The sequence below is a fragment of the Cebus imitator genome, unplaced genomic scaffold (genome assembly GCF_001604975.1).
Source record: "Cebus imitator isolate Cc_AM_T3 unplaced genomic scaffold, Cebus_imitator-1.0 Scaffold515, whole genome shotgun sequence".
NCBI lineage: Eukaryota > Metazoa > Chordata > Mammalia > Primates > Cebidae > Cebus > Cebus imitator.
In genome coordinates, this window is record NW_016107830.1 from 758,457 (window position 1) to 786,423 (window position 27,967).

Below are 27,967 nucleotides of genomic sequence, written 5' to 3' on the forward strand. Positions count from 1 at the left end.
GGGGTTTCACCGTGTTGACCAGGATGGTCTTGATCTCTTGACCTCGTGATCCACCCGCCTCGGCCTCCCAAAGTGCTGGGATTACAGGCTTGAGCCACCGCGCCCGGCCCGCCATAGGTATTTTTATCATCATAATCAAAAGTCATGCATTTTGAGTGCTTCTGTTAGGAAAATGAAAACTACACTCTTCAAAAGATAATACTTCTAATATTTGGACATTTCAGTGAAAATCTTTCAAAATCACACTGCATATATTCCTGCCTTGTTGAACACAGCACATTTTGAATCTTGCTTGGTGGCTCTGCCCTATTAATATCAATGCAGGACTTTGCCGACACACTCTTCATCCCTGTGAGCTTCAAGAGCAGCATTCAAATGTGTTCTGAGTGTAATGGAGAACTCATGGGGCACCTGCAAGTTCTGCAGAACTCTATGCCCATTTCGGCTAGAGCCCCTCTGCTCCCATCTGTTCAGTATATTGGATTTCCACATTGGATTTTGTTTGAACAGAGGACTTATCAGATGAAAGTAATTGTTTAGAATTTGTTGCACCCAGTTATGGCCAAGGTCTTTGTTTTAGTTATAAGATTTCATGCAACTTATTATTATATAATCCATCTGTAGATTTTGGTGACTGGTTTAACCACTTCTGCTGCTGTTGAAACTGCCTCTAACAGCAGACTCTAGAGAACCGGGTTTTAAACTTTGGATTGGAAACTTTTGTTACGGAATATGAGTAGCAAGGAAGGAAACAAAGAAAACAAATGTTGTAGCAAGTAAGAAGAAATAATTATTTCAGCAAAGACCAAGAAGGTAAGAGCTGCCAACTTATATAGAGCTTTAGAATTTTAAAATATGCATATCTATATTATAACATTTGGTTCCCACAAAAACCCCATGAAGTCAGAGGGCAAGGCTTCTTAGCCCAATTTTACTGACGGAATGCAGAGGGGTTGTGCACATAAATGGTAGATGTGTCACTAAAACCCAAGTATTTCCAATCTTTATTCCTGAGCTTCGCCAATACAAGTGTTTAGGGAAGAGATTCCTTGTAGGTTTAAAGGTAATCATGATTTAAACAAAATGTTTCCAAAGGGTACTCTCCAGTTAAATGGCAAGAACATAGTTAATTCATGAAACCACCTTTTACTTTTCTATTATATGACCAAATGTATTTATATTTATAATATTTCAGCTTGTTGAAGAAAATACTTAATGCCATTTTCTATATGGTCTCTAGAAGCAGTAAAATAGTAGTTGGGTACAAGCTAGGTTGCACAGCAGCTTCAATGAGCAAGGTGAAGTTAGTTTCTTTAGTAGTGCCATGTCTAAAACCCTTCCTTGCTTGCTTCTCCGTTTTTTTTTTTGTTTTTTTTTTTTTTTTTTTTTTTTTTTTTTTTTTTTTTTTTTTTTTTTTTTTTCCAACATGAGAACATGAACTTGACTTACAGAGTGAGGAGGAGAAAAGCCATTTTCACTCTGTAAGTCAAGTTCATGTTCTCATGTAAGGCTCATAGGAGGAGAAAAGATCCCATATTCCATGGGGTCCTTTATGCTTTCACAGAAATAAAATGAACATAATAGGGACTGCCTACTTCCATTAGTTGCTGTGAAATGCTTTTCTACAACCCAGAAGAACATTTCCAAAACAAGTGTGTGAAATGCTTGCTTGGTGGCTCTGCCCTATTAATATCAATGCAGGACTTTGCCTATACACTCTTCATACCTGTGAGCTTCTGTGAAATGCTTTTCTATAACCCAGAACATTTCCAAAACAATGTGGGGAGCTAAGTGAGAGGAAGAAGGAGAGCATTTTTTCACAAAAACAGGGCTAATGGATGTGGTAATTACGGTGGCCTGAGCAAAAGGCTAGGAAGAAGAAATTTAAAAAAGGTTTCAAAGATATTCTAATCAGATATTTTTAAATGATGTTTTCTTCTTCAATAATTTTTGTTCAAAATGGCACTTCCATACAAAGAAACTCCATAATTCAATTATAGATTTTATTGAGCAACTGCATAGTCATGAAACTGCTAAATATTTAGCCAAAGCGTGAAGAAGCGAGACTTGAAATAAAATTACAGGTAAAGATAGAAGATATAAACTTAGGCTACCAATAGCAGAAAAGATAAGCATGTAACGTAAATATTCACTCACATCTTCCTAGCAATTTCTGGCTTTATGACTTGGGCAAGTTTCCCCTTCTTTGGGACTCAGTTTTCTTCTCTTTGATTTTTTAAGACTACTCCAGAGCCCCAAGACTACTAACACTCTTCTGTGTGTATCTATGGGTGGAGGGAGGTTGTGTGTTCGGGGGCTTACAGAGAAAAAAGTACTCCATAAACAATGAAAATTTAGCTTGCCTAAGACAGTCATTTATTACTTTTACTTATTGTAAAAATCAAAGTTCTGGGGAGCTCACTGAAGGGGTGGGGATGGTCAGAATACCACAACAAGAAGAAACTTTGCAAACCATGAAATTCTGATGCTCTCCAAGGTACCTTCTGAATCACTTGCTGCTCTGTTTAAAAAGTTTCCTTCCTCTGTACAGCAAATCTCTCAACCATGTGGTCCACAGACCACTTGTTAGAAACTCATATCCTCTGACCCCATCCAGACTAACAGCATCAGAAACTCTGGGAGTGGAGTTGGGCACGCTGGTTTAACCAGTTCACCAGGTGATTCTGATACACACTCAAGCATAAGAATCCTTGCTTTGAAAGTTATACGGGGCATGTGCACTGGCTACTCTATATTCTAATAACTATTGTTAATACAATTGTAAAAATTACCAAGGATATTATTTATGCTATTTAAAATCCTTCTTTCATCCTGCTGCTAAATTTGCTGATTAGGAAAGCATATTGGTCTTGATATTTGGAGTATTTAAAAAGAGAAATAGGACTCTACTGAACAATTATGAAAAGTTGTGCTTCTCTTCCTTTATTAATTTTTTCTCATACATATATCTTAATAACACATATTTAATGAAGTATTGATAATCATCCACCAAAATCACTTATTGAGCACCTAAAGGGCAAGGAGTATTAAACATATCCAAGATATCACTCAATAAAATTTGCATAATGCACCTGGTATTAGTTTTCTAAGGTAATGCTCTCAACTGGGTCCTTGTTGAATTAGAACTCTATTTGCGGGGTGGGGACAAGAAAAAAAGCAGGAAGAATAAAAAGAAAAAACCAACCTGGTTCTTCAAAGCAAAGAACAAAAACAAGGCCCTTAAAAGGAAGGAATAATCTTTGAACGTGTAAGGTGGTTGTTCTCAAATTCTAGTAGTCAATTTGCTAAAATGAGTGATTCTCTGAGATGTGATTCAGTTCTTATGGAGTAGAACCGTGTCTGTATTTCAACATATGCCCCATGTGATTCTCATACATCCAAATTCACTCTCATAAGGAATATGCATCCAAGTTCATAATTAATAAAGAATATCAAGATACCAGATAACAATACAGATTTCAAAGTCTGAAGCAATTAGTCTATAACACATATGTTTAGTAAGATTTTAGAACTAATAAGCTGGCAATTTAAAGAAAGTGTTAGTTATATTATTCCTTGAAAAAGAATTTAAGATTGCAATTCCATTTCATATGTACAAAATTGATTAGTATAGGGAATGGGTTTTCAGTACAGTAAGTTGGCCCTCAGAAACCACAGCTCATGCAAGCTCAGAAAAAAATAAATCAACTGAATATTTGAACTTACTTGTGCATTTTGGCAATAAGAACTCTGAAGCTCTGCTCTGCAGAAGCCCAGGACAGGAAGAGCTGGCCTGCCGCATGTCTGGATGGAAATGAATGATCAGAGCTGTACAGGAAAACTTTGCACCATTCTCAACCCCTCATTTTGATAAGCAGTTTAGTCTTCAGAAAACATTATTTGAGAAAATTTGTATTTGCTTCCAAGTCACTGTCAGAAAGTGTCTTATGGTACAATGAAGATAAATGCCAATGCAACTCTAAGGTTTCCAGCCACAATTTTCTTTTAATAGAATGATGCTACAATGGTCAAGGAAATGAAGCCCAGAGATTATATGATGATAGAGCCTAATTAAGTGGTTTCAGGTTTCTGTTAATAGGTATATCTGAGAAAATAACTACAGCAAGAGAAATCATGAAAAGAATAATTGTTTCCAAGTCTACTGCTCTGAAATGGCAAAATAGTGATAAGCTTGAAGAAAAAATAAATGTGATATCAATAGGCAATAACTAAGATCACATTAACCTTGAATCCCACATGTAAATCTTTTGTAATGATTAAAGAAGTAACTCTAAACTAACAGGGAAATGTTGTCCCATGTGACACCTCCCTTTTTTGCCTTTGCTATGAAAAAGTAACCCAAAGATCCCTTCACTACCAAGACCAAGAGCAGCCAGAGATGGATTAAGAAAGATATAGCTTAATAGGAACTCTTGGAGAGAAATTATCACGGTAGAACTGAAAATTTGTATTACAGGTCTTCTGGAGCAGCTAAGGAAAGTTTCTTAACAATAATATTATGATGAGATTAGAGTCACCAGCCTTAATAACATCAACAGAGAGGACTGCATTAGGGCAGTCTGAAAGGTGGGCTAATCACACAGAAAGAAAGGAACATTTATTGTGCAGCTATTACACGCTGCAGTTTTCACACTCCAGGGTTATTCATGACAGGCATATTTTAAGGTAAATAAATTGAGGCATAGAGAAGGTAAGTACCCCACTCAAAGCCAAATGACTAGAGATCAGCAAGGCCGAGATTTTAAGCTAGAGTTGCTGAGACCTAATTCATGATTTCCAACCCTGACCCACATATATTTCCTTTTTTTTTTTTTTTGACAGAGACAAAGAAATTCATGGTACAACAAAAGAAATTAATTGGTACAAGAGTTTTCAAAATACTTTGCCTGTCACTTAGGTGAAATGTATCCTTGGTTATAGATGATTGAGAAAGGCTAATCAAGGGATTAGAGGAAGGAAAAGTAGGCGGGTGGTAATAATCCAAGCATATGCTATTTACTTTATAGAAAATTATAGCTTTATGTCTACTAGTAAGGTGGTGAAGTCATAGAATCTAGCATATAAATTGGGAGCATTTCTATTTCCAGTTCTAGTGTAAAAAGTTTACTAATTCCTTTCCTTGAAAAGTTGGATCATTAATAATGAGATATTTTATTTTTCTAGATCTTGATTTAAAAATAGATCAAAATAAAAAAAATCTATTTAGACTTAATATTAGACTAAGGCAACACAGTTACACCAATCCCCTTTCCTGATAGGTACAAATAATACTTGGCTTTTGTTATCCTGTATTTATTACCTGTGTACAAGCTAATCCTTCCAAATGAGACCCAGACACTGAAACAGGGAGTGAAAGACATCGCTTGTGTCTTTACAATAAGCCATGTGTGGAGTCAGCTCTTTCTTCTATTTTCAGCACAGGGGTGCATGTGCTTTTATTTAATCAAATGATCCCCAAGACACTACAAAGAAGAGATAATGACAGCCTAGAATGACTGTTTTGTGCTGCAAAGATGAGTGCGGAGCAATTAGCTCAATCCCAGGCACAGGCATGTTCTATCTTTTCCTTTTCCTGCTGAGTTTATTCCAGTGAATTGCACTTGGATGATGAAGTCCAACAAGTGCATTTGTTCTGTCATCCATCCATCCTCTCAAGGTAGGATTGCTTTTACAGAAAACCCTCCCGGTGCTTTGTCCAGCCCAGTTTGAAGAGTCTCATCTTATAATAAAGCTTTGATCTCTTTTTTCTTAGAAGATGATTTACTGGCACCATAATCCTTAGTGAGATTCTCCTGGTTTTTATCCTTAAACTTTCTTTTGTATTTCCATTGCTTCTTGATACAATTTATGGTATCAGGAAGTTCTTTATGTTTACTTAAAATGTTTTAACTGTCCTCTCTAACTTTAATCACGGCCAAACGAAAGTTTTAAAGCTTTTACAATGTTTTTTTGAAATACATACGAGGAGAAAATCATCATATATATTGTAATCTTTTTGGCTTGCTTAAATAATCTACAAATTTCTAGCAATAATATGGGAAAGAAATAATAGTCTTGGGCTTGCCTTACAGATACTTGTTTTTTTTTTAAGGCTTTTAATTAAAAGTTACACATATTTTTGAGTATAAATAATATAATACTTGAAAAGGGAAATAACTCCTGAACTCATCTTGGGAGGATGTTATCTATGGTTGAGTTGTTCAGTATGTAAGTGCTTGACAGAATCCCATTCTTGTTTTAAAAAGTCAATAACTCTTCTCCTTAGCCTTCAATCTTTCTTCAGCCACACTTTTGCTTGACCTGACGGGAAGGTGGTATTCTGACATACTTCTCAATTGCTTTTTGTTTTTCTAAGTACTCTTCTTTGCCCATTATGACCTTTTTCTTGATTTTTATATGAAGTATCTTGGCATTTTCCAGCCTTTTCCACTTAAAAATATTTAAATATTTAAATTCCTCTTTGATTCACTACAATGTTCTTGCAAGACGGTTTGTTCAATTATCTCTTTCATCAGAGTCTATAAGTCCACTCAATGGAGATAACTAAAAAGAAACTTAAACATGCTAAATATTTGGAAACACTGCACTAAGTTACGACTCTTAAGTGGGAAGTTAGTCCTTAATACAATTTGTACTTAGAGTAATCTGATTTCATATAAGTTTCATTGTTTTCATGAGAAACGTGGTAATTGTCATATCCACTGAATAATATTTTTTGTCCCAAGATAGTGTTTTGATGAATAACAAATGTTACGCTTTTGGAAAATTAGAATATCCCCACACACCATCTTTTCTTTCCATTATTTTGCTCTCGGGAAAATTAAGACACAGCAAGTAGCACTGATGTTCCAGCTGAGAAGTTTTCACTAGGATGTAGTTTTGCTCAGTGTAAATCAGTTGCCAACTCTTAGACACATGTATTGATTTTTATAAATCCTGATAGGAATTTATTTTAAATCACATCCTGCTTAACCCACAAAGCACATGTATACTTTTCATGCAAGATTTTATCTGAGCTATTTAGATATTTTGCATATCTGACAATGTCCCTGGGTAACCTCCTTTCATATACATCTCCTCTAAAAGTTCATCAGAATAACAATATTGCTTAGGTGAAGAGCAATCAGAGTGACTTTTGAATGTGACTATGCAGATAATACTCAACTAAAGTAGACTTGGTCACTAATTTTCTGATTTCATAAATGGCACATCAGATACAGCAATCTCATCCATTGGTGGCTAACACAGATGCTGAAGAAAAGGGTCAAATAATGCAAGAAGAATTTGAAATGGTGTCAATTAAAAATAACAGACTAGGCTGGGCATGGTGGCTCACACCTGTAATCCCAGAACTTTGGGAGACCGAGGCAGGCAGATCACGAGGTCGAGAGATGGAGACCATCCTGGCCAACATGGTGAAACCCCATCTCTGCTAAAAATACAAAAATTAGCTGGGTGTGGTGGCACATGCCTACTTGGGAGGCTGAGGCAGGAGAATCACTTGAACCCGGGAGGTGGAGGTTGCAGTAAGCCGAGATCACACCACTGTACTCCAGCCTAGGTAACAGAGCAAGACTCTGTCTCAATAAAATAAAATAAAATAAAATAAAATAAAATAAAATAAAATAAAATAAATAACAGGCTAAGGAGCAGCTTTATTTATACAGGGTCTCTCTATTCATTGTAAACTCAAAGAGGAACTCTACTGCTTTAAGTTCTTCAAAACGTTTATTTGTATGGCATTCAGAGAGAGAGAAATATTGTTTCTTATCATGCCATCTGGGTACCTCAAAGCAATGACATTAATTTGTTGGGCCTTATTTTCCTCACTGGTAGAACAGATGACCCCTAAAGGTTTTGCCTTTATGACTCAGTTAATTTGTCAATTGTTCATTATCATATGCCCAGAGAAGACATTACCACTGAGTCTTAAGAAAGCTTATTTATTTTTAAACTTGCACATTTGCTATTCTAGGATCAAAGAGTTGAAGAGATTGAGAAGGTTACTAAAGAATATTTGAGGATGAACACAACCAAATAGAAAGTACTGGTAAGTGGAAAACTTGGAAGTAGCAAAGAAAATCTTGAGAGAGCCACTTGAAAGGAAAATCCTTGAAAAAGTATGAATTATGAAGTTGGTCCTGGTGACAAATCTTCATTCACAATGACCAGTGTGCACATTTGCTGCATATAGAACAAGCTCAACCCAGAACACCCCCAAATTCTACTCTAGAAGAAATGTGCCGTGTAAAAAAAAAAACCATATATATGTACATATTTTTTGAGACAGAGTTTTGCTTTTATTGTCCAGGCTGAAGTGCAATGGCACAATCTTGGCTCACTGCAACCTCTTTCTCCTGGGTTCAAGTGATTCTCCTGCCTCAACCTCTGGAATAGCTGGGATTACAGGCATACGCCATCATACCTGGCTAATTTTTTTTCCCATTTATTTATTTTATTGAATTTTAGGTTTGGGGTACATGTGAAGAACATGCAAAATTGTTGCATAGGAACACACGTGGCAGTGTGATTTGCTGCCTTCCTCCCCATCACCTATATCTGGCATTTCTCCCCTTGCTATCTCTCCCCAGCTCCCCACCCCCCACCGTCCCTCCCCTATTTTCCCCCAACTGACCCCAGTGTGTAGTGCTCCCCTCCCTGTGTCCATGTGTTCTCATTGTTCAACACCCGCCTATAATTTTTTGTATTTAGTAGAGACGGGTTTTCACCGTGTTGGTCAGGCTAGTCTCAAACTCCTGACCTCAGGTGATCTACCTGCCTTGGCCTCCCAAAGTGTTAGGATTACAGGTGTGAGCCACAGCATCCAGTCAGTGAAACAATTTTTGGATAAAGCTATTATCCATTTAAAGTCACGGAATAATTTAAAAGCAGTCATGCTGTGTGTTCCTGGATAATGCATGAACATATCAGAGAAATTATTATTTCAGCAAAGTACAGAGTAACTTCAGTGAAGGCAGCCATATAGTAAAAATGAAGAGGGTATGATTACTAAAATAAGGGTATGCAAAAAAAAAAGTGTGTGTGTGTGTGTACAAGCTGTTAAGGATGAATAAATGTGCCTTATACTTGCTCACTGGTCAACACATGACTTAATCTGGTACCTGCCTGTCTATTTAAAAGAAACTATAACAAATATTAAAATTCTAAAGAAAAAAAGGAAGTTTTCAATCTTGAACAGTTGAGAGGCCAAGAAAGGAAAATCCCCAAGCCTTAAGAGTGTAGCATTTTCATTGTAATCTATCGTTACATTAAGCATATACCAAGTGTGAATTTTCAAAGAAAGAGGAACATTCTTAAAGGTAAAGCAGTAAGTGCATTAGTAATGAGTAGTGTTATGCCCAATGCAGAATTAGAGCAGAGAAAAAAATGGATGGTCATTACGAGGTCATTATGCTTTAGTCATCAAAGAGTAAGTTAAATTGCAATGACATTTAAAACAAATTATCTAAGAATCATCATTTTGTCTTTATTTAAATCTAAAGAGCTGCTGCTTTCTAAATTACAGGATTTATTTTCAAAGAAAGAGCACTGATTAGTATATTTCTAGGATACATTTCTAGTATAGATCACTGTAACAGAAGTAAATAGTTTTCTCAAACAGAAATAGAGCAGAAAATTCTAATCTCGTTTTACAAGAGAGGATGAAAGAGCCTTGATGGACCTTCTAGATGGCATTATATTCCTGGAGAGTCCCTGGGATTCTAGCTTCTCAGAATTTGGAATACACTTGATTTCCTAAAATAACTTCAAAGAAATATGTTCAAATTAAGTTCTTAATTTTTACAAGTGTAGAAGTAAAAGTGTTAGTTACTGGATGACTTAGAAGATAATAAAGAAGGCAAATGAATACATCTATCTGCAAGCCTATCTTAAAAAGTAAAACTCTAAATTGCCATTTAACTTTCAAAATTGCTATCCAAAACCAAAAATCAAGAATATTAACAAAAAGGATTTAGACGTTACCCTCCAAAAGACAGACTTCACAGAGAAATAAGATCCAAACACTTCATTTTCTGAAAGTTCCTAAAAACAAACAAATATTTAGCTACATTTTGAGATGTTTTTGAGAATATTTAATTAGTATTCTAAATCAAAACAAATAAACTCAAAGCAAATAAAAAACCGAAAATTATATATCCTAAAGATACTTGGGATATTTAGAAACTAAGTTTTCTTCCCTTGAATAAATTAAAATTATTGTGGTAGTAAAGTTTAGACAGGGTTATTTTTGTAATTTTTTTAAGGGTCCACTTACCTTTTTATTCTTATTCATTAATATATCTTGGAGTCTGATAATATATTATAGAAAGTAGACTGTTTAAACATATTTTAAGATTTTGAAATAAGCAGATATTTGTTCCTTTTAACAAAACAATTGTGTTAACCAGTGAACTTCAGAGGATTTTTAATGAATGATTACAGAAATCTTTATAAGCATGCAGCTAATCAAATTTGGTTTAAACTTTTACAAAAATTCCAAATTTTATAATTAACAAATACAACATAATATAATAAGCAACATAAAAAGAAATGAATACAGAAAGAGCTGGCTATTGGGGTAAAAGCAATGCAATGGACTCAAGTAGGATAGTTTATTACTTAATCCTCAGATCTTTATGAAGGAAACCAATTCAACTTTGGGAAATAAAAAAATAGCTACTCATTTTTAAATAAAACATCTAAATTACTCCCTTAAACGTTAAAGCTTTGCATTCTGTGTCTAGGTGTCAGTTATGATAAAGTTTTGGGAAACTGATGACAGTCATGGGAAAGTATCAATAGTTGACACTGTGATAAAGAGGAAGCACCTTTGCAACTTCCTAGGTTATTCTATGATTTTCTGTTAGCAATTAAGATTTTGAGGGTGAGATGGGAATTTTGATGATTGAGATTTAGGACTTAGGTTTCTCTTTTAAAATTTGAGAAACAAAAATATTAGCCACATTTAGATCCACTGAAGTCCTCAGGCTGTGCTTTTCATGCCATGTTTAATTACTTCTGTTATTTATCAGCTAAAATTTATATTTCATTTTACAACTGACATTCTCATGTAAATTTAGGCCTTTATTTCAAAGGAAACAATTTAATTTCTTGTGGACCCTTGTGCCATTTACTGTACTGCATGAGTATAAAATTTACAACAGACCAGCCAAAGCCTTTCTTTCACTAGAGTCTAATGATAATAACAATAACAACAGCAACAACCACAGTAAGACACCTGGCATTACATAATGAGTCCACAGAAGTGGTGATTTTATTATGGAGAACAAGAAAAAGTAGCTAAACTACTCATGAATTCCAGAGAAAGCTTATCTTAAAGTACAGTTGTAGACATTTAGTTACACTTCAGTCTTTATCAAGACAATAGGCTAAGTGAGGCAAAGTGACATTTTAAAATTGCTAAAAGTATAAAATACTAGCAAAAGGAAACAGAACAAAAAACAGAAATATCAATTGATAATGGAAAAATGTTGAAGTTATTCTGAATGATAAATTGTTAAACTGTTTCTACCAAGATTTCTAATTTATGAAAGTGGTAAGGATGCATTGGGAATATCTTATTTATTTCTATTTTTACCTCTAAAAATCTAATACACACTAAGAAAATTTCCCTTTAAAGAAAATATATCTAATTACAAATATAAATATTAACCAGATTTTAGACTAAAAAATCTAGAAGATAAATGTTTTTCACAGGGAAATAAAACTAAAGGACAGTTTATTTTTTTCCAACAAATGCATATAATGTGATCTTTTTCAGCCTTCTAAACAAAGTAAATCATAGAAATCTTTAAAGCTTTTTCAACAGATGGAGTAAGGATCAGTCAACAAATTTTTATTAAAAGTGATATTTTAAAATTCACCTTAACGTGTACAGGGCTTTAAACATAACACATACAATTATTTGGCAATCCTTCAAAACTCAAAACCTTCACAATCAATTTGAAACTGTGACTCCTGAGATTCAATTGTAAGAGCCACGTCAGCTAGAATTCCCGATTACAAAAGCATGCTTTCATAGGAACCCAGTTTCCTTTTATCAATACTATTTGGCCATTTAAGAGATTAAAAAATAAATACACAAACAAATCATTTACATAAACTTTCCTGGTCAGACTGCAATCATTGCCCATCAAAGCTATGGCTCTTGGATGCTTCCATCCTATCAATAAAGATGCCTCATGATATTGACTAAGGTTATCAACTGTTAACAGAGCTTTGGAGCCAGGATCCTGACAAAATTATACATTGTATAATGTATACATTTCACTGTATATGTTTAGGGTCCCTTAAAATCAACAAATCTCCTCCCAGTTCCACTCAATTTAATATCTGTCTGTCTATCCATCCATCCATCTATTCATTCATCCTTCCATCTATCTATCTTGTTAAATGAAAAGGCCATGTAATCTGCACAGCAGCCCTTAGTTCTATTATCCTGGAATCCAGTTATATTAGTTCTTCCCTTTTAATTGGTCCAGGAAGAATCTTAAGAAATTGGTCGACTCACTTCATAACACATGCCACCAAAGTGAAGGCCACCCAGCGACCACACAATAAACATCCTAGACCTGAAACACAAGCATTGTGAAATCCATCCTCTCCTTGACATTACATGTTGTCCTTCCACTTTGTGCCAACTCATCCAGATCTGCTCCAGAAGAACCCACAACATTTAGAAAAGTCAACAAGAGCGGTCAAATAAATGTAATGCCATTGTCACAGCAAATCTCTGTAGCTATGAATATAATACATAAAAAGCATATTTTATGCCTTTGGGGAAATATTGTCAAAACGGCAAGAAAAAACCATCTCAACATAAAATTTGGTTATGGCTTCATGTATTTTGTAGGGGTAATCAAATATTCACTGATATTATAATATCTCTGTTTTAAATAACCTTGCTACAAATTTCAGGACTTTGGTTAGGTCGGGTCAAAATATACTCTTTGATAACAGAAATATTCACTGCTAGTTACCATTTATTCATTGTTGCATTTTGGAATCTCAGAAATCTTGATTATAAGGTTGATTTTATAGCATTTCCAAATAATATAGATTTGGGAGTACAAACAATGGCAAGGTAAAAATCTAAAATAATTTTAGGTTTCCTTCAAAAACATCGGGCATATCATTTTTTTCAAAGACATATACATAATAATTAGAAATATGGCATCCAAGAAAAGCCATGTTGGTCACTCATGTGAGTTAAGAAAGTCAATGACCAATAGTTTTCATTTTTGCAGGTTTAAAAAAATTGCCTATTTATTATCAGGATATAAAGTTTTTGTAGAAAGAACCTGATAGTTGTTAAATAATGACTTTTTTTTCCATCATGTCTGACTGTGTGAGATACTTAAAGATGTGCTAATCTGTTTCTCCACCGTTACTTAAAGCACTTAGAGTTTTTGCTGATGCATTTTTAATGTGTCATCCAAGGTGTCAGGTTTAACTACTACGCCATGCAGACTTAGAGTTGAAAGTGTTCTCTAGTTTAAATTAATGATCTCCTTGCCAAAAGTCTTATTAAAAATTGCTTCATTCAACCAATGAATAAAGTGTTTTATAGTTCATTAAAATTATGCCAAGTAGTTATAATAAAATCTTTATAAAAAGATGTATTATTAAAAAAAGATATAAGCTGTCAAGTAACAGGAGATATCATAATCAGACACCATCACAGTAGTCTGTATATATTCAAAGGATGAACTTTTCTGAAAGAAAAACAATTCTAAGCTGTTATTGTTGAGGATATGAATTGCAATGTATATGTTTTTATATCATCATCATATTTCTCATATAATTAAAACAATCTGTTGAAAGCACATAAGCTTATTATCTCACCTTTACCCATTGGAAAATTCATTATTCTAGGTTAAAACACACACACACACACACACACACACACACACAGTAGTGTAAAATCATAACTGCACATTGTTTGATAGAGCCAATTATTTCATTATTTTTTTCAATTTTTGGTTTGGACCCACAAAATTTATTCACAAAATACATATAAATCATCTGAGTTCATGAAACTTTCTTGATGAATAATTTAAACTTAGAATAAATTATCAGTGATAAGCTTCTTCTAAAGAATAAAATATTGCAATAATCCAAAGCACTACCATTTCTCTGCTAAAACACATTTTGTCACATAAATGTAACTCTTTGACCTGGATAATTCTGTTGCCCAAGTTTAGGGAGACATCAGTCCCTTTCTTCTTAAAATAACATAATTCTATAACAGCTGAGGTGTTGGGCAGAATTCAAAATGAGCATAATAGATAGCGTGCTTGTGGAAAACCAGAATGAGTGTTTTAAAGGATGGTTCTGTCCCTAGAAGAGGCAATATTATGGAATTTATAGCTATATACTAGTTTACATGCCATTCAAATATAATGCATATTTTATACATTCTTGTCTTTCAGAGGTAAGTTTAGATGTATTTTTCCCTATGTATTATTAAGTGGTAATACATTTATCCCCACCCCGCCAAATAATAAGTTAGTCCTGAACAGCAATTAGGATCTCCCTGTCCTCAAGCTGGTGATCTTTCTTTTGATTTCAATAGTAAATAGAGCCCCACATTATGTGAGTGCCACAAGTAATAAGATTTCCATTAAAAGAGCCTATTATTGGCTGAATTATGACTACAAAAATAGGTAAAGAAATCTCATCACAGAAAGTCCAGATGACGAAAATGATGAGTAGATGTTTAAGGAACGGGAAGTTCCATGAGCTGATTCACGTTGTATAGAGGGGAGACAGTTGTATTTAAAAGAACAAAAACTATGTCCATTTAGGCTTTTTTCCTCTGTAGTTACAATCACTTCTGAAAGAAACCAAGGAAGAAAAACTCCATACTGGAGAGAATCTCCAACAACACCGGCTATCTTTAAGTCTTTGCTACAAAATTTATACTTCTTAGATTATATATTCACCATTGACACTCAAAGACAGGCTGCATGCCAAAGCCCTGCCACAAAGATGCGGGAGACCTCATTCTGTAAATCAAGATTCCAAAGAAGAAAATCTGTGTTTTTGTGAAAAATTTACCTTTGAATTTGAACATAGTTATATCATATATGAAATACCCATATTTAAATGTAATGCAAATAAAATTACACCCTATTTCCAAAAATAAAAAATGAAAAATCTGTACTCAGACAAGAATTTTTAAGAAGATTGAAATATTTAGAAAAGATGCATTTCCATAAAACAGTAACACAGTAAAACCTATAAAACCACACAGTATAGTTCCTTACCCCTTAGTTTCCCAAGAAGCACAATTTACTGGACAAAAAGGTTCAAGGAGCAGTTTTAACGTAGCAGAGTGTGTGAAGGAAGGTGGACTAGCTAGTAATTGAAATGTCAAACTTTCCCCCGATTTTGAATTTAACATTATGCTCTCGTAACACTAATATGGATGAATATGGCAAATATTTTAGGGTACAGTAAAAAATCTGAATGAATTAGCAGGTGTTCAGTATGTTCTCACAGAAAAAAAGTCAAATGAGTGAACTGATTTTACTTCACTTAGTATTCAATATCCCCATTAAATTTTTCAAAGTTGAAAATCCCTTAGGCTAAAACCCAAAAGCTTATGTTAACACTTGTACTAAATATAATCTGCCAAGTACTCAAACGAATGCTGTTAGACATAGGAATTCTGTATCGTCAGTTGGAAGCTTGAAAAATGTATCCGTTTGAATACATAAATGGATTGCTAATAATAAATATAAACTCCAAGAATTATAGATATTAAAAACAGTAGAGGGTAGATATTTTTCATTTTAGGTTTTTTGTATATGGAACAAAAATATGTGGATATATTTTTACTTAATTTATTCTTAAAGTTATATTTACATTTTAATAGAAATTTAATTTAGTTTTTAAAGAATTATTATTATTATTTTTTTAGAAACAGAGTCTCACTCTGTTGCCCAGACTGGAGTGCAGTGGCATGATCTCGGCTCACTGCAACCTTCGCCTCCTGGGTTTAAGTGATTCTATAGCCTCAGCCTCCCAAACAGCTGGGATTACAGGCATATGACACCATGCCCAGCTACTTTTTGTATTTTTAGTAGAGTCGGGTTTCACCATGCTGGTCAGGCTGGTCTCGAACTCCTGACCTCAAGTAATCTGCCCACCTCAGCCTCCCAAAGTACTGGAATTACAGGCGTGAGCCACCATGGCAGGCAGAATCTTCATTTCTAGTCTTTCTTTTATACAATAAAATGGATTATTCCCACTAATTAATACTAAATATTATATAATATCCTGTTCTAGCATTACATGTTAAACACATATGACAGAATATTGCCACATATTGATGGATTGTCATATTTTGTACATAAATATATCAAATTATATAAATTTAAAAAGTATATACACTTTTAATATAACTTTAAAGTATAATTACAAAGGAAAAAGAGTAATACAAATATAAACAGTGCAAATATTTCTTCAAAACCTCTTGAAACTTTTTTGATTAGTAAAAATCACAGAGAACATTAAGTCAGAAATATTCAGCAACCTTCCTTAATAAGTGTTTTTCATTTTATTAAAATAATAAAGGTGACTTTTAATGGGAGCCCTGACTTTTTTGTGAGCCAACTTATTCTTTGGTCATTAATGACACAAGAATTAGGGAGAAAATGTACACTAAGAGACACTTGTTCAAACAGAGTAAGTCATTACCATAAATATAAAAACATTTTGATATATATTTTTAATTCACAATAATAAAAAGACAAAATTAAAGAAAAGCTTAAGTAAAAGCATGATTCAATCAGAATGGGAGGAAAAAGACTGTCATGTTCCAGGGTCTAAAAAAATTAGTCACTATTAAAAAGAAATACTGACTCTAAGTAGAAATTTGAGCAGACAAAATTTTTACAAGTAAAATCTTTTGATTTATTTCAAGATATATTCTTACAAAAGTTGTTTCATCTTGATATCTTTCTGTGTCCAACAGTGGCAGCACCACTGAACAAATTAAGATCTTAGTTTATATTTTTCATATCTCACAAGTTGCAAAAGAGCCAGGGCTTAGTAAGTTACAGGAACCATAAACTCCTCTCACTTTATTTCTTAAAGTGAGAAGAGACAATGAGAAAAAAATTATTCGTATTTTACACTCCAAAGATGTAATGATATAGGAATTTCTCAGTTTAGAAAGCCTCATACCAATTTTCTGTGACACTCCCCCCCCAAAAAAAATAAAATAACTGTGGAAATCTTTCTTCTGTCTGGAGTTGTCCCTCCCCTAGACTTATCATTTTATTCCTGGTGCAAAGCAATTTTCTAGACCCTGTTGCATAAATAGTTGAGACCAGATGCTGAGAATGATGTTGAGAAGTGACCAGAGAATAGTGATAGGATGGTTTGAAGCTACTGATCAGTATGATTTCTATTTTAAAAACATCAGATGGTTTGCTTAAATTTATGGGGAAAAGTAACAATTGAATAGTATGAAATCTGGTGGCATACTTTGAAGAGATATGAGAGAGATCTGGGAAAGCAGATGATAGTTCTTCTCAACAAGAAAAGCTGAAAGATCACAAGCTAAGCATTACCTTACTTGATCTTTTCCAACTCTTCCTCATTAGCATTGTCTGTAAATAAAATAAAGCATTTTCATTATCTTTTCACTCAAGTACAGAATAGGGGAGCCGGTTGTTTTTCAGCGGAAACATTTATTAGCCCTTAAAACAGCAAGCAGTTCCCGGCAACAACTACACAACACAAAACTTGTTTTTTCACGCACACACAACTAGAGAAACAATTTTAACATTCCAGCAGTCTTTCTGGTGCGAGTTCATTTGATTTATTCCTTTATAAAAAAAAAAATGGGAGAGTACATTTTTAAAAGAATGGAACATTTGGGATGCCTTTATTGACTAAAAAAACCACATTGAGTCTCATGATTTCCAATGGCTCCTTTTGGTGGTGAAGATTGAGGATGTACATAACTTGATCAGGTATATAATAATTTTTCTCTTCAAACACTTTCAAAGTCTTTTGCTTTGGTGGTATTGTAGAACTGTCTCTGCTTCCAGTTAATCTTTAACTACATCAGGGTCTAAGAATGCTTTCAACTGAAAACAAATGCTGCGTACTGTGATGGTTACTGGTGCATTTTCCTGCCAAATGTTTAGTGAAACCATATCCTTTAAACTAGTGTTATACTAAGAAATATGTATGGCCAAAACTTTTAATTAAGGTTCTAGAGCTTTGTAATGTGTCCCCAAGATCATTAATGTCTTGAACAAACTAAATCATAAAAGCCCAACAATTTTATTTCCTCTCTTTACTTTAAAAAATTTCTCAATGAACACTGAAGTATTAACCTTCCTGATTAACTTCTTTCCTCCCTCTTTGCTTTACTATTAAGCAGATGAAGTAGAGGATAGGAAATACTCAGGGCAAAGATTAGAGCTTAAAGTGCCTGCCAAATTTTATATTAGGAACGTGCACTTTAAGAACTGTATCTGTTTCAGGAGGATTCACCATGAAAAAGGACCATGTCAGAAACTACTCATGGATTAGAAGAACACAAAAATGAAAAGATTTTAATATAAGATGAGGGTAACCTTTAACCTAAACCACAAGAATGGATTTATACATTCTAGGGTAAAAACTAAGTCTAGCATAACATTTTCAAAAATAATTATACATTCCTCTCTTCTATAGGAAGTGGTCTTACACGGTATATTTTCTCTACATACAGTCTGTGTTAAATGTTGACCAAAACATAAAAGAGTAATAGATTTCCTAAGGTTACAATGATTCCCCATCACATCTCTTTTTTTTTTTATTCAGGAAAGTGCAAAGCACTGTTATCAAACACTATTATAGAAATACTTTATGTTTTCAAAGTACTAATGCCCAATTCATTTTGAAGCAACAAATCCCAGCACTGGGTTGTAGAGATGGCCATCCAGGGGAACATGTAATAAATCTTTATTTTTGATGTTAGATGACTTATCATCAGTATCATCATCACCACTACCACCACCACCACCTCCTCCATCATCACCAAAAGGCAACTGGAAACCAAATACTTAAGTGGTATGTTGTACTATGAAAACTGCCCCATATGAGTTGAATAATAAGTGCTCAACTTTCTCACCAAGCAGTTTCAGTGGACAAAGAATGGTATTTCCTGGAGACAATATTTTGAGTCAAATAAATCAAGAACAATTAAGATACATAAAAAAGTAAAATCTATTAATTCGTGGTCATTTATCATCATCATCTAGCATCTAGTAATCTTATAATATAAAATTCTATTATATAAGAAATGTTATGCTATGAAAAGGGGCCTTAGAACATTAGAAAGAGTGAAATCTCATGGCAACACTAGTCAATGTTACAAGGATTCCACAAAGTCACATCCCCTGACTCGCACCACAAAAAATTAACCTTCCATATGTAAAACAAAATATAGAGCATTTTTCCTGTCTCTCCAAATCAGCTTTATAAGCAGGTGGCATGGTTTTATTTTTCAGTTTGAGAAATTGCTACAGTAAAAAATCAGTGATTACCCTAAGTATAAATATGAAAGATTTAGCAGTTATGAGGACCCATTCATTATTTTCCTAATTCGGTATCTAAAGCTCTATGACTATATCCAGTGACACTCAAAATGGCCCTAGATTTTATGACATTTCTGTCTCTCGAGCCAAATCTACTAGCAAAGCAATGGGTTGAAGTATCTCACTTCCAAGTCCCTTTTTCTTTTAGACAGTTGGGTTGAGGTCAATTCAACAAAACTGAAAACAGTAGAAAAGTTAAAAAGAAAATTAATTTAATAGATATACTATTAATAATGTTTTCTTTGCTATCTGTGAGACATGTTAGAGAAGAAGGATTGGGGATTGTTAAAGACAGAAGATGAAGCAAACTATAGAAAAATAAGATTTATATTTTGCTCTATGATCTTCACCGCAGCTGAGAAACATATGAATTAATTTTTGAAAGGATTATCACCTGATATTATTATAGTACAATTCTAATTCTTCATTAGCAGCTCAGCTTTCTTGAAGCCAGTAAAAGGAATGAAGTAGCATAAAAACACGGCTTGTGATCGAGCTGCAGAAGTGATTGTTTTTAAAAGACTTATCTCAATCCATTTTTTAATTTTTATCTTTTGTTGTAGCAATTTTTAAGCTAATTATATAGCTACTGTACATACAAAAAATCACAGAATAATTAGATACTGTAGTAACATACATCTTATAAAACATACATATGTTCAATTTTTTGTAGGTAGGTATTTCTTCAAATGTTGGCTGTGTAATAATTCTGAAGAATATCAAAACTAAACCAAGATAAAGAAGTTTTTTCTCTTTTTTATCTTATCAAAGACCAACTAAGGTTATTCATATGTTTCTTTGAATTTTCTATTTTTTAGCCTTAGGTAAGCAATTTGTAGGTCTAGATTATTTAAGAGAGTGTGTAACACAAATTAACTCACTTTTATTTCACAAATTCTCCAATGAAGAAAGCTGTGGATTGAACTCTGCTAGAAAAAGAGCCAGAAAGAACTCAAACACACTATCAGACGAATTGGCATATATAGGACACACATATATGCACTACACACTTTTACAGGTTCAAAAACAGGACATGCAGTCAAAACAGAAATGACAATTGTGCCATGCAACTCATCAGCATGCCCCCCATGGAGGTTTTGGCTTCTTGTACACACAATGCTGGAAACTTAAAGAAATATATATATGTGTGTTCACGTCTGGGAATTTTTTTTTAACACTCCATCATGACCTCAATGGAGATTTTGATATGGCACCTATGAAATACAAATCACTGCAATTAGACAGTGCACATTTTAGAGGCTTAGGAGATTCAGTAGGCTGATTGGTTTTTCAACTCATTCTTCACTTTTACTGATTTCTAGAACTGGCAATCCACACAAGGAGAAATCATCCCAACTGCATTATTCATGGACTGTATTGTTACTATGAACAGTGCATAAAAAAATCACAAGATGACTGTTTTAGAAATCTTACCACTTTGTAATGCTAAGGACTCTGTATTTCCAGTTATTCATTTCTTCCTACATTTGTGTGGCATTTTATTCACATTAATGTTCTATTTCCTATTTGATTATTAGGATTTATCTGTAAAAGGCTCTTGAAACACATCTCTTTCATTCTCCATTTACATACATACAAAATACTTAGCTTTATAAAGTTTTATAAATACAGGTATAAGAATAAACGTGTGGTTTTTGGAAAACATCTTCAGTGCTAAAAGCTTGAAGTAAATTATTTCTGAGCTAGTAATCAAAGAGAACAGAACTCTTCTTGTAATTCTGCTCTGTGAGGGTCAATGTAAAATTTGCCTGTATTCCTTTCTTACATAATTTTCATTTTCGGGGATTGCGAAGCATTCAGTAACTGATTTCTGGTTTGCTGCATTTTTAGCTTAAATTTCTCGAAATAAAATTTGTTTCTGAATAATTTGTGAAAGTTCAGCATGCCATCTTCACAGCAGCAGTGTGTTATGTTTTTTTAGGTATGTGAAAATTTAACTTGAAGATACATTGGATCTCTAATTGTTTTTAATCAAGAAACTTCAAATGTAGCCCAGAGAAATTATAAGCTGATAGTTGACATGTTACAGAATGAAGAAAATACAGTGATGGGTTTATAATTTATTGTTATCATTAGAGTTCCATAGGAAGAACAATAAATCTTGACTTCAAGCATATTATCATTAATATACTAATTTTAAGAACTTACAAAAGAAAATTAAATCATTATTTAATCATGAGTTGATATTGTTTGTGACAACCTCAGGGATTTGAATATTGAGGTAAGAAAAAAACCATATACCCTCCCTTGGTTCTTTCAAGAAGTCATCATAAGAAAGTCATCTCATATATATATATATATATATATATATATATATGTATATATTTCCCCTCCTATGAGCGATAGGATATAGGATGGAGGTGAGGTAAAGTATAGGCATACTTTAGGTAGGACAAGTAACACTGAAGAAAGCTTGCACTTGAGAGAAGGTGAAATGTCAAGGAGTTTGTAGGGCTGGGACAGAAGTTACAGTGAGGGAACATACATTGCTTGTTGGGGAGCCTTAAAGTTTCTCACCAGGAGTTTCAATTTAATTAGAAAAACAGCCACAAGTCACCTAACACTTAGAAGAATAATAATGAGGGAGTTATAAAGCCTAAGATAATGGTTAGTAAATGATCAATAAGTATTTTGTTTTACATAGATGCCTACAAATGGTTCTTATTTAGAGTTTCAAAACATAAACAGTGTTGTAAATATAAGAACTAGTTTTAGAGAGCTTAATAAAATAGTTGCAGAACTGCAATGTAGAACAAACACAGAAGAAAAGCCACTTTTTATGTGCTTGTTGGGCATTTTCACAATGTAGAGCATATGTTTAGAAACCCAGATTCAAATCTAGTACACCAGAATAGCTAGGATACTGAATCCCAGTAGAATTTCCAATGGGGGAATCTTTCTCCCTTCCCTTCTTTCTCCCCCCTCCTCTGACACCACTTGCTTCTCTACAACCAAGCCCATGCCTTGGCTATTAATTGCACCCATGAGGATGAGCCAGGGTAGCCACGCTGGTTACCCTTCTCTCTGCCTCCTCTGCAGTGACCAAGGTCAGGATGGGAAGTATAAGGATGTTCACCAGCCAGAGGCTGGCTCTGGAACAGATTCAAACACTGTGACTTTTCTGAGCCCTGGCTGAGCCCCTTGCTTCTCTGATGAAGAAAGAAGCCGTAAAAGTCCATAACAGGATAAGAGGAGAGAAGACACCATTTCCCACTTAATGTAGCAGAATGAATGCAGTGCTCTCTGGAACTTTGAAAGAAGAGGGCATGAAGTAAGGCAAGGAATGCAAAAAAAAAAAAAAAAAAAAACTTTCTCANAAAAAAAAAAAAAAGTTCAGATTCTGGAGCCAAAATACCTCAATTTAAATCCTGGCTTAGCTGTTTATTAGCTGTGTGGTCTAGGCAAGTCACTTAATACCTCTCCACCTCAATATCCTCATTTGGAAAATGGAGATAATAGTATTTGCCTTGAAGAATGGTTATAAGGGTTAAATAAGTTTATGTAAATTAAACCTTTGGAACAGTTCCTGGTACATAACATCATTATTTGGTATATTCCAATTAAAAAGAAAGGAAGGCTGGGCACGGTGGCCCCAGCACTTTGGGGGCCAATGCAGGTGGCTTGCTTGAGCCCAGGAGTTTGAGACCAGCCTAGGCAACATGGCTGAACGATGTCTCTATGAAAAACACAAAAATTAGCTGGGCATTGTGGTGTGCAACTGTGGTCCCAGCTACTCAGGAGGCTGAGATGGAAGGATCTCTTGAGCCCTGGAGGCGCTGGTTGCAGTGAGCTGAGATCCTCCCACTACACTCCAGCCTGGGTGACACAGTCATGACAGAAAACAACAGAGTGCTTTCTTATGAGGCTGACCTGCTTTCCAAGAAGTAGGAATGAGGGTTAGGGAAGGGAGGTGTGGAAGAAAAAGAAAAAGGAGGAAAAGAGGATGAAGAAAAGCAGATTTTTGATGTATAACTGCTTTCATGTAACCCACCTATTTGTATTTGATAAGTTACTGATGATCAGCTCCTAGGCACTGTCATATTTTTAAATAATTTTTTTTGAGCAAGCCTAGAGATTAAAGGAGTTTTACAGGGCTGTTGAAGAAAAAGTAACGTTGGAAACTACTCTGCCTGTGCTGACATATATTTCTGTGTAATTTAGAACAACCCAGCAGCTTCATCGTAAGGTCTCCTGATATAAACTTGCTTCTTCAAACCCCCAGTTTGATGCTAGAGTATTTAATAAACATCCTTTTAAGATAAAAATTCAGCTGACTATACGTTATCAAATCACCCAAATAACCACAATGGCTGCTGTATCATTCCAACCTCCAGGAATATTGCAAGATTAGATGGTTTGGGAATACACAGGATCTCTGGCACTTAGGTATCTTGATTTATGAAGTCCTGTCCTTCATTAAAATAATGAAGAACCCCAGCACAAGCATATTCTATCACCAAGTCTTGTTGATTTTACCTTCTATAGGTAAACCTGCCAATTTCCCTCCATCTCTACCTCTGATAGTTCTAATCCAAATCTCCATCATCTTTCACCTGGATTTTTCCCATGGCCTCCTAACTGGTCTCCAGGTATCCATTCTTACCCCTTCAATCTGTTTTCTACAATGCAGCCACAAAGATATTTTCAAAGGCAAATATGATTCTGCTGCTTTTGATTTATAGACCTTTCAATGGCTCCCCACAGTTTTTTATGGGGAAAGATCCAAACCTTAACATGGCCAATGAGTTCTACACAGTCGGGGCATCGCCCTTCCACCTGCACTCTGATCACCCACACTCTCTTTGCTTCCACCTTCTCTAAACTCCAGTAGGTTTTCAATTCTTGGAATGCAACATGGCTCCTCTTGTCACATGGCCTTTGTGTATGTTGTCTCCTCCGCTTTAAATACCTCCTCTCGTCCTGGTTTTTGTTTATTAAGGCCTATTTACACTTCGTACCTCAGCTCTTATTTGACTTCCTTAGAGAATTCTTAACCCCTGGCTAGTAAAAAAATTTCCTATATTTGCTCTTTCAGCAATATGTACCTCTTTTTCACAGCATTTAAAATAGTTGTTTCCATCAGCAACTAATTGATTCCTAGTTCTATTGCATCCTAAGTGTCTAGCACAGGAACTGGCTTATAGCAGGTTCTTGGTGAATACTAGAATCATTTGAATAAAACACAAAATGAACATTTCTAATTGATCTCTATGTATGGATTAGCCAGCTAGGGTATACTTCTTGGCTTGTGCTCGGTAAAAAAATGTCTTCTGAAGTAGTGACTTCTAACATGATGGGTTTCCATTTCTAAATACTTTTTGTAAAAATTGTTTCTCACCCACCCTTCTGCACAAGGGTGCATGTGCACACATACATGTATAATTTTACCAAGTCAAGTTCTCACACTAGGTATTATTATCTGGTAATTCTTATTTAAAAAGAGAATTTCTTCCTCAGTGAATGAAGTATAGATACTTAACCCAATTTAGCAAATATTATATATAAATGCATGTGTTCATCATTAAATTCCTAAAAAGGATGGAGAGAAATATTTCTTGAAAGGGTGAAGTTTTCAATGAGTTTAAAGTATTTCCAAATTTGAAGTTGTAATTCACTATTTTTACCTACAGTCTAGGGGGAAATGCAAACAATACCTTTCCAGCAGACAATCTATAACCAACTTTAATCGTGCATTATTTTAGGACAGCGATACACAGATGCTGAAATAGAGTTTTTGGACTTGCCTAAAAAAATTATGCCTACTACTAAAATGTGTTACAATCAGAGCTAGTTAGAGTCGTTCTGAGGCACATGAAAGCCCATTGAGTCTAATAAATAGTCTCTGGCAAATTGTGGCAGAAAGTATACTATCAAGCATACTGATGAGGGTCAAGCCTGATATTTTTTTAGTGTCACTTCAATGGTGGGGAGTAACTGGCTCCTCTGTATCCGTTGTCAGTTTCTCACAGCAGCATGGTGTGCAAGTAAGTACAGACAGCTATAGTATTAAAAAATGAGTAATACCAATATGGAAGCCCATCAAGAAGATGAAAAGTATCACTTATCATTCACTAAACAAATACCAGAAAGCAGAAACTCTGTTATAATTTCACCTCATTTTCTCTGCGATGGTACACCTGACAATACAGTCAAAATAGCAGGGTCTGGATACCTTAATGTGGAATTCCAAGAATTCAATTTACTAATAAATATATTCCCCAAATAAATGCTAATATTTGCCTACAATATAACATGTGCAAATTGAGAAATAAAATTAAAATAAAAATTCAAATCTGTTTCTTATTTACAACAAGAGGTTCTGATCTCGAGGGCGGAACAGGAAATTGGAGTTGAAAAGATACAATAAGCATGGATGAGTGACACCTAGGATACTCACAGAAACAAAGAACAGGGCATATTTTCGTAGGCAGCTTCTCTTTATTATTATCTCTGGATCCAAAGAAAGGCTCACAACATTCGAACGACTGAGAGCAAGAAAGGGCTCCTACTAGGCTGTGGGGGAACTTACCACATCCCTGGACTCTCCTTCTTTAGGGGTAAGGATGACTGAGAGCAAAATGATTCCAAGATCATGGTCAGGATAATGAGGATCTTTCAGAGTAAGGGTCACATCGGTAGGCCTGTGATAGAAAATATTTAGATTTTAAACAGTCATTAAAAGAATAAGCCAAATATATTTTTATTAACACTTTATTATTTTAAGATAAAAAGCAATTTTGTCTTCCTTTACTTTCTTGGGACAATTTTTATTATTAAAATATTATCAGTGTATTAAGTTATCTAATAAACTATGAGTAGATCTGAATTCACCAGATGAATTTCTGCTTTCTAAACCCATGAAGTTTCCAGAAAGTGGTTGGAAAGGCCAAGAAACTACAACCCTTTTGAGAAGCCTACCAGTCCCCTTTCTATGTTCTCTAAACCCAGAGTGCAGCACCATACATATACACAGGTATGTGTGTATGTGTATACATATACATACACATATACATATATATACATACACACACATGAATATATCTATACACACACATAAACACTAAATATACATATGGGGTTACAGTCTGATTTAGTTCATTTTCATGTAATGATTACATGTAAAAATTAATTGAAAAAACTTCATTACATCTTTTAATGATTACATGATAAAGCTATAAGAACATTTAGAACTGCTTTATGATGTATTATTCTTTCAGAGATACCTTAATGTATTATATTTATATGACTATAATTATTATCGTGTTTTGTATACTTAGATACTATTGATTTATATTTAGAATAAAATAGCATACACAAATACATTATTTTAAAAACTAGTAATGAGATGTTTATATGGTTTTGAGGAGAGGAAATTGCTAGAGAAATACATAAAATATGTAATGTGGCAAAACACTCCAACTGCTCGTGTATAATCTCTTAATTTCTGAAATTATTCCAAGCTGTCACCATTTAAAATTATTTTTCACCAATGATTTATCTTTAATAGGAAACAAGATAAATTTATACTTTGGGATTAAGTCTAGTCATTTGCATATCCTTACACAGAAGTCTCAGAAAAAGTACTTATGGTCTTTAGAGAAGAATAGCACAGTCTATTTTAGACTGAGCTCAGTTTTCATGATAATAGATTCCATGCAACACCACTCAGGGGACGTCCTACAGCTGCAGCGACTGTAGGGGATGTCCTAAAGTCTGTGCTAGGCTGTAGGCTAGAATGGAGGACTTATAGAAAAAGTATGGAAAAGGCTGCTCTTTTGTCCAGTCTGAGGCAACAACGACTATCGGAAGACCAATAAGCCATTGTACTCAAATTAAACTGATTGTAATGCATAAGAGAGTTCTACACTTTATATTTCTCTAGTCATCTACATTTACAGAAATAGAAAGTAGTGATCTGGCTCATTACTCTGTTTTTCCGTTTTCCACCATCTCCGCCACATGATATAACACAATCATCCAAAACAGCCAGGAATTCCTTCTTAAAACCATCAAAGAAAGTTTCACAGCTTTCTTTGCAACCTATTTCAGCATGCATGATCTTTTCTAATGGTATTTTTTTTATTCTATAGGACAAATCAATTCTTAGTTCCTATGTTGAAATTTACTTGGAAAAATTTAAGCCCATTATAAGGTATAAGAAATGATTAATAGGCCGGGCGCGGTGGCTCAAGCCTGTAATCCCAGCACTTTGGGAGGCCGAGGCGGGTGGATCACGAGGTCAAGAGATCGAGACCATCCTGGTCAACACGGTGAAACCCTGTCTCTACTAAAACTACAAA

General features: G+C 34.5%; 1 protein-coding gene across 6 annotated transcripts in view; it reads right to left on the reverse strand.

The window, feature by feature from the left end:
- Nucleotides 1-27,967, reverse strand: part of MCTP1 (multiple C2 and transmembrane domain containing 1) — a 571,324-nt gene that overhangs the window by 219,026 nt on the left and 324,331 nt on the right. For 3 of the 6 annotated variants that reach the window (XM_017514095.2, XM_017514097.2, XM_037733323.1), the window contains exons 5-6: nt 26,197-26,308; nt 17,625-17,663 (exon numbers count right to left, since the gene is read on the reverse strand). In XM_017514095.2, the coding sequence (XP_017369584.1) occupies nt 17,625-17,663; nt 26,197-26,308 (151 nt within the window). Of the gene's footprint in view, nt 1-17,624; nt 17,664-20,527; nt 20,576-26,196; nt 26,309-27,967 lie in introns of all 6 variants that reach the window. The other 3 variants (XM_017514093.2, XM_037733324.1, XM_017514096.2) reach the window with 2 other exon arrangements.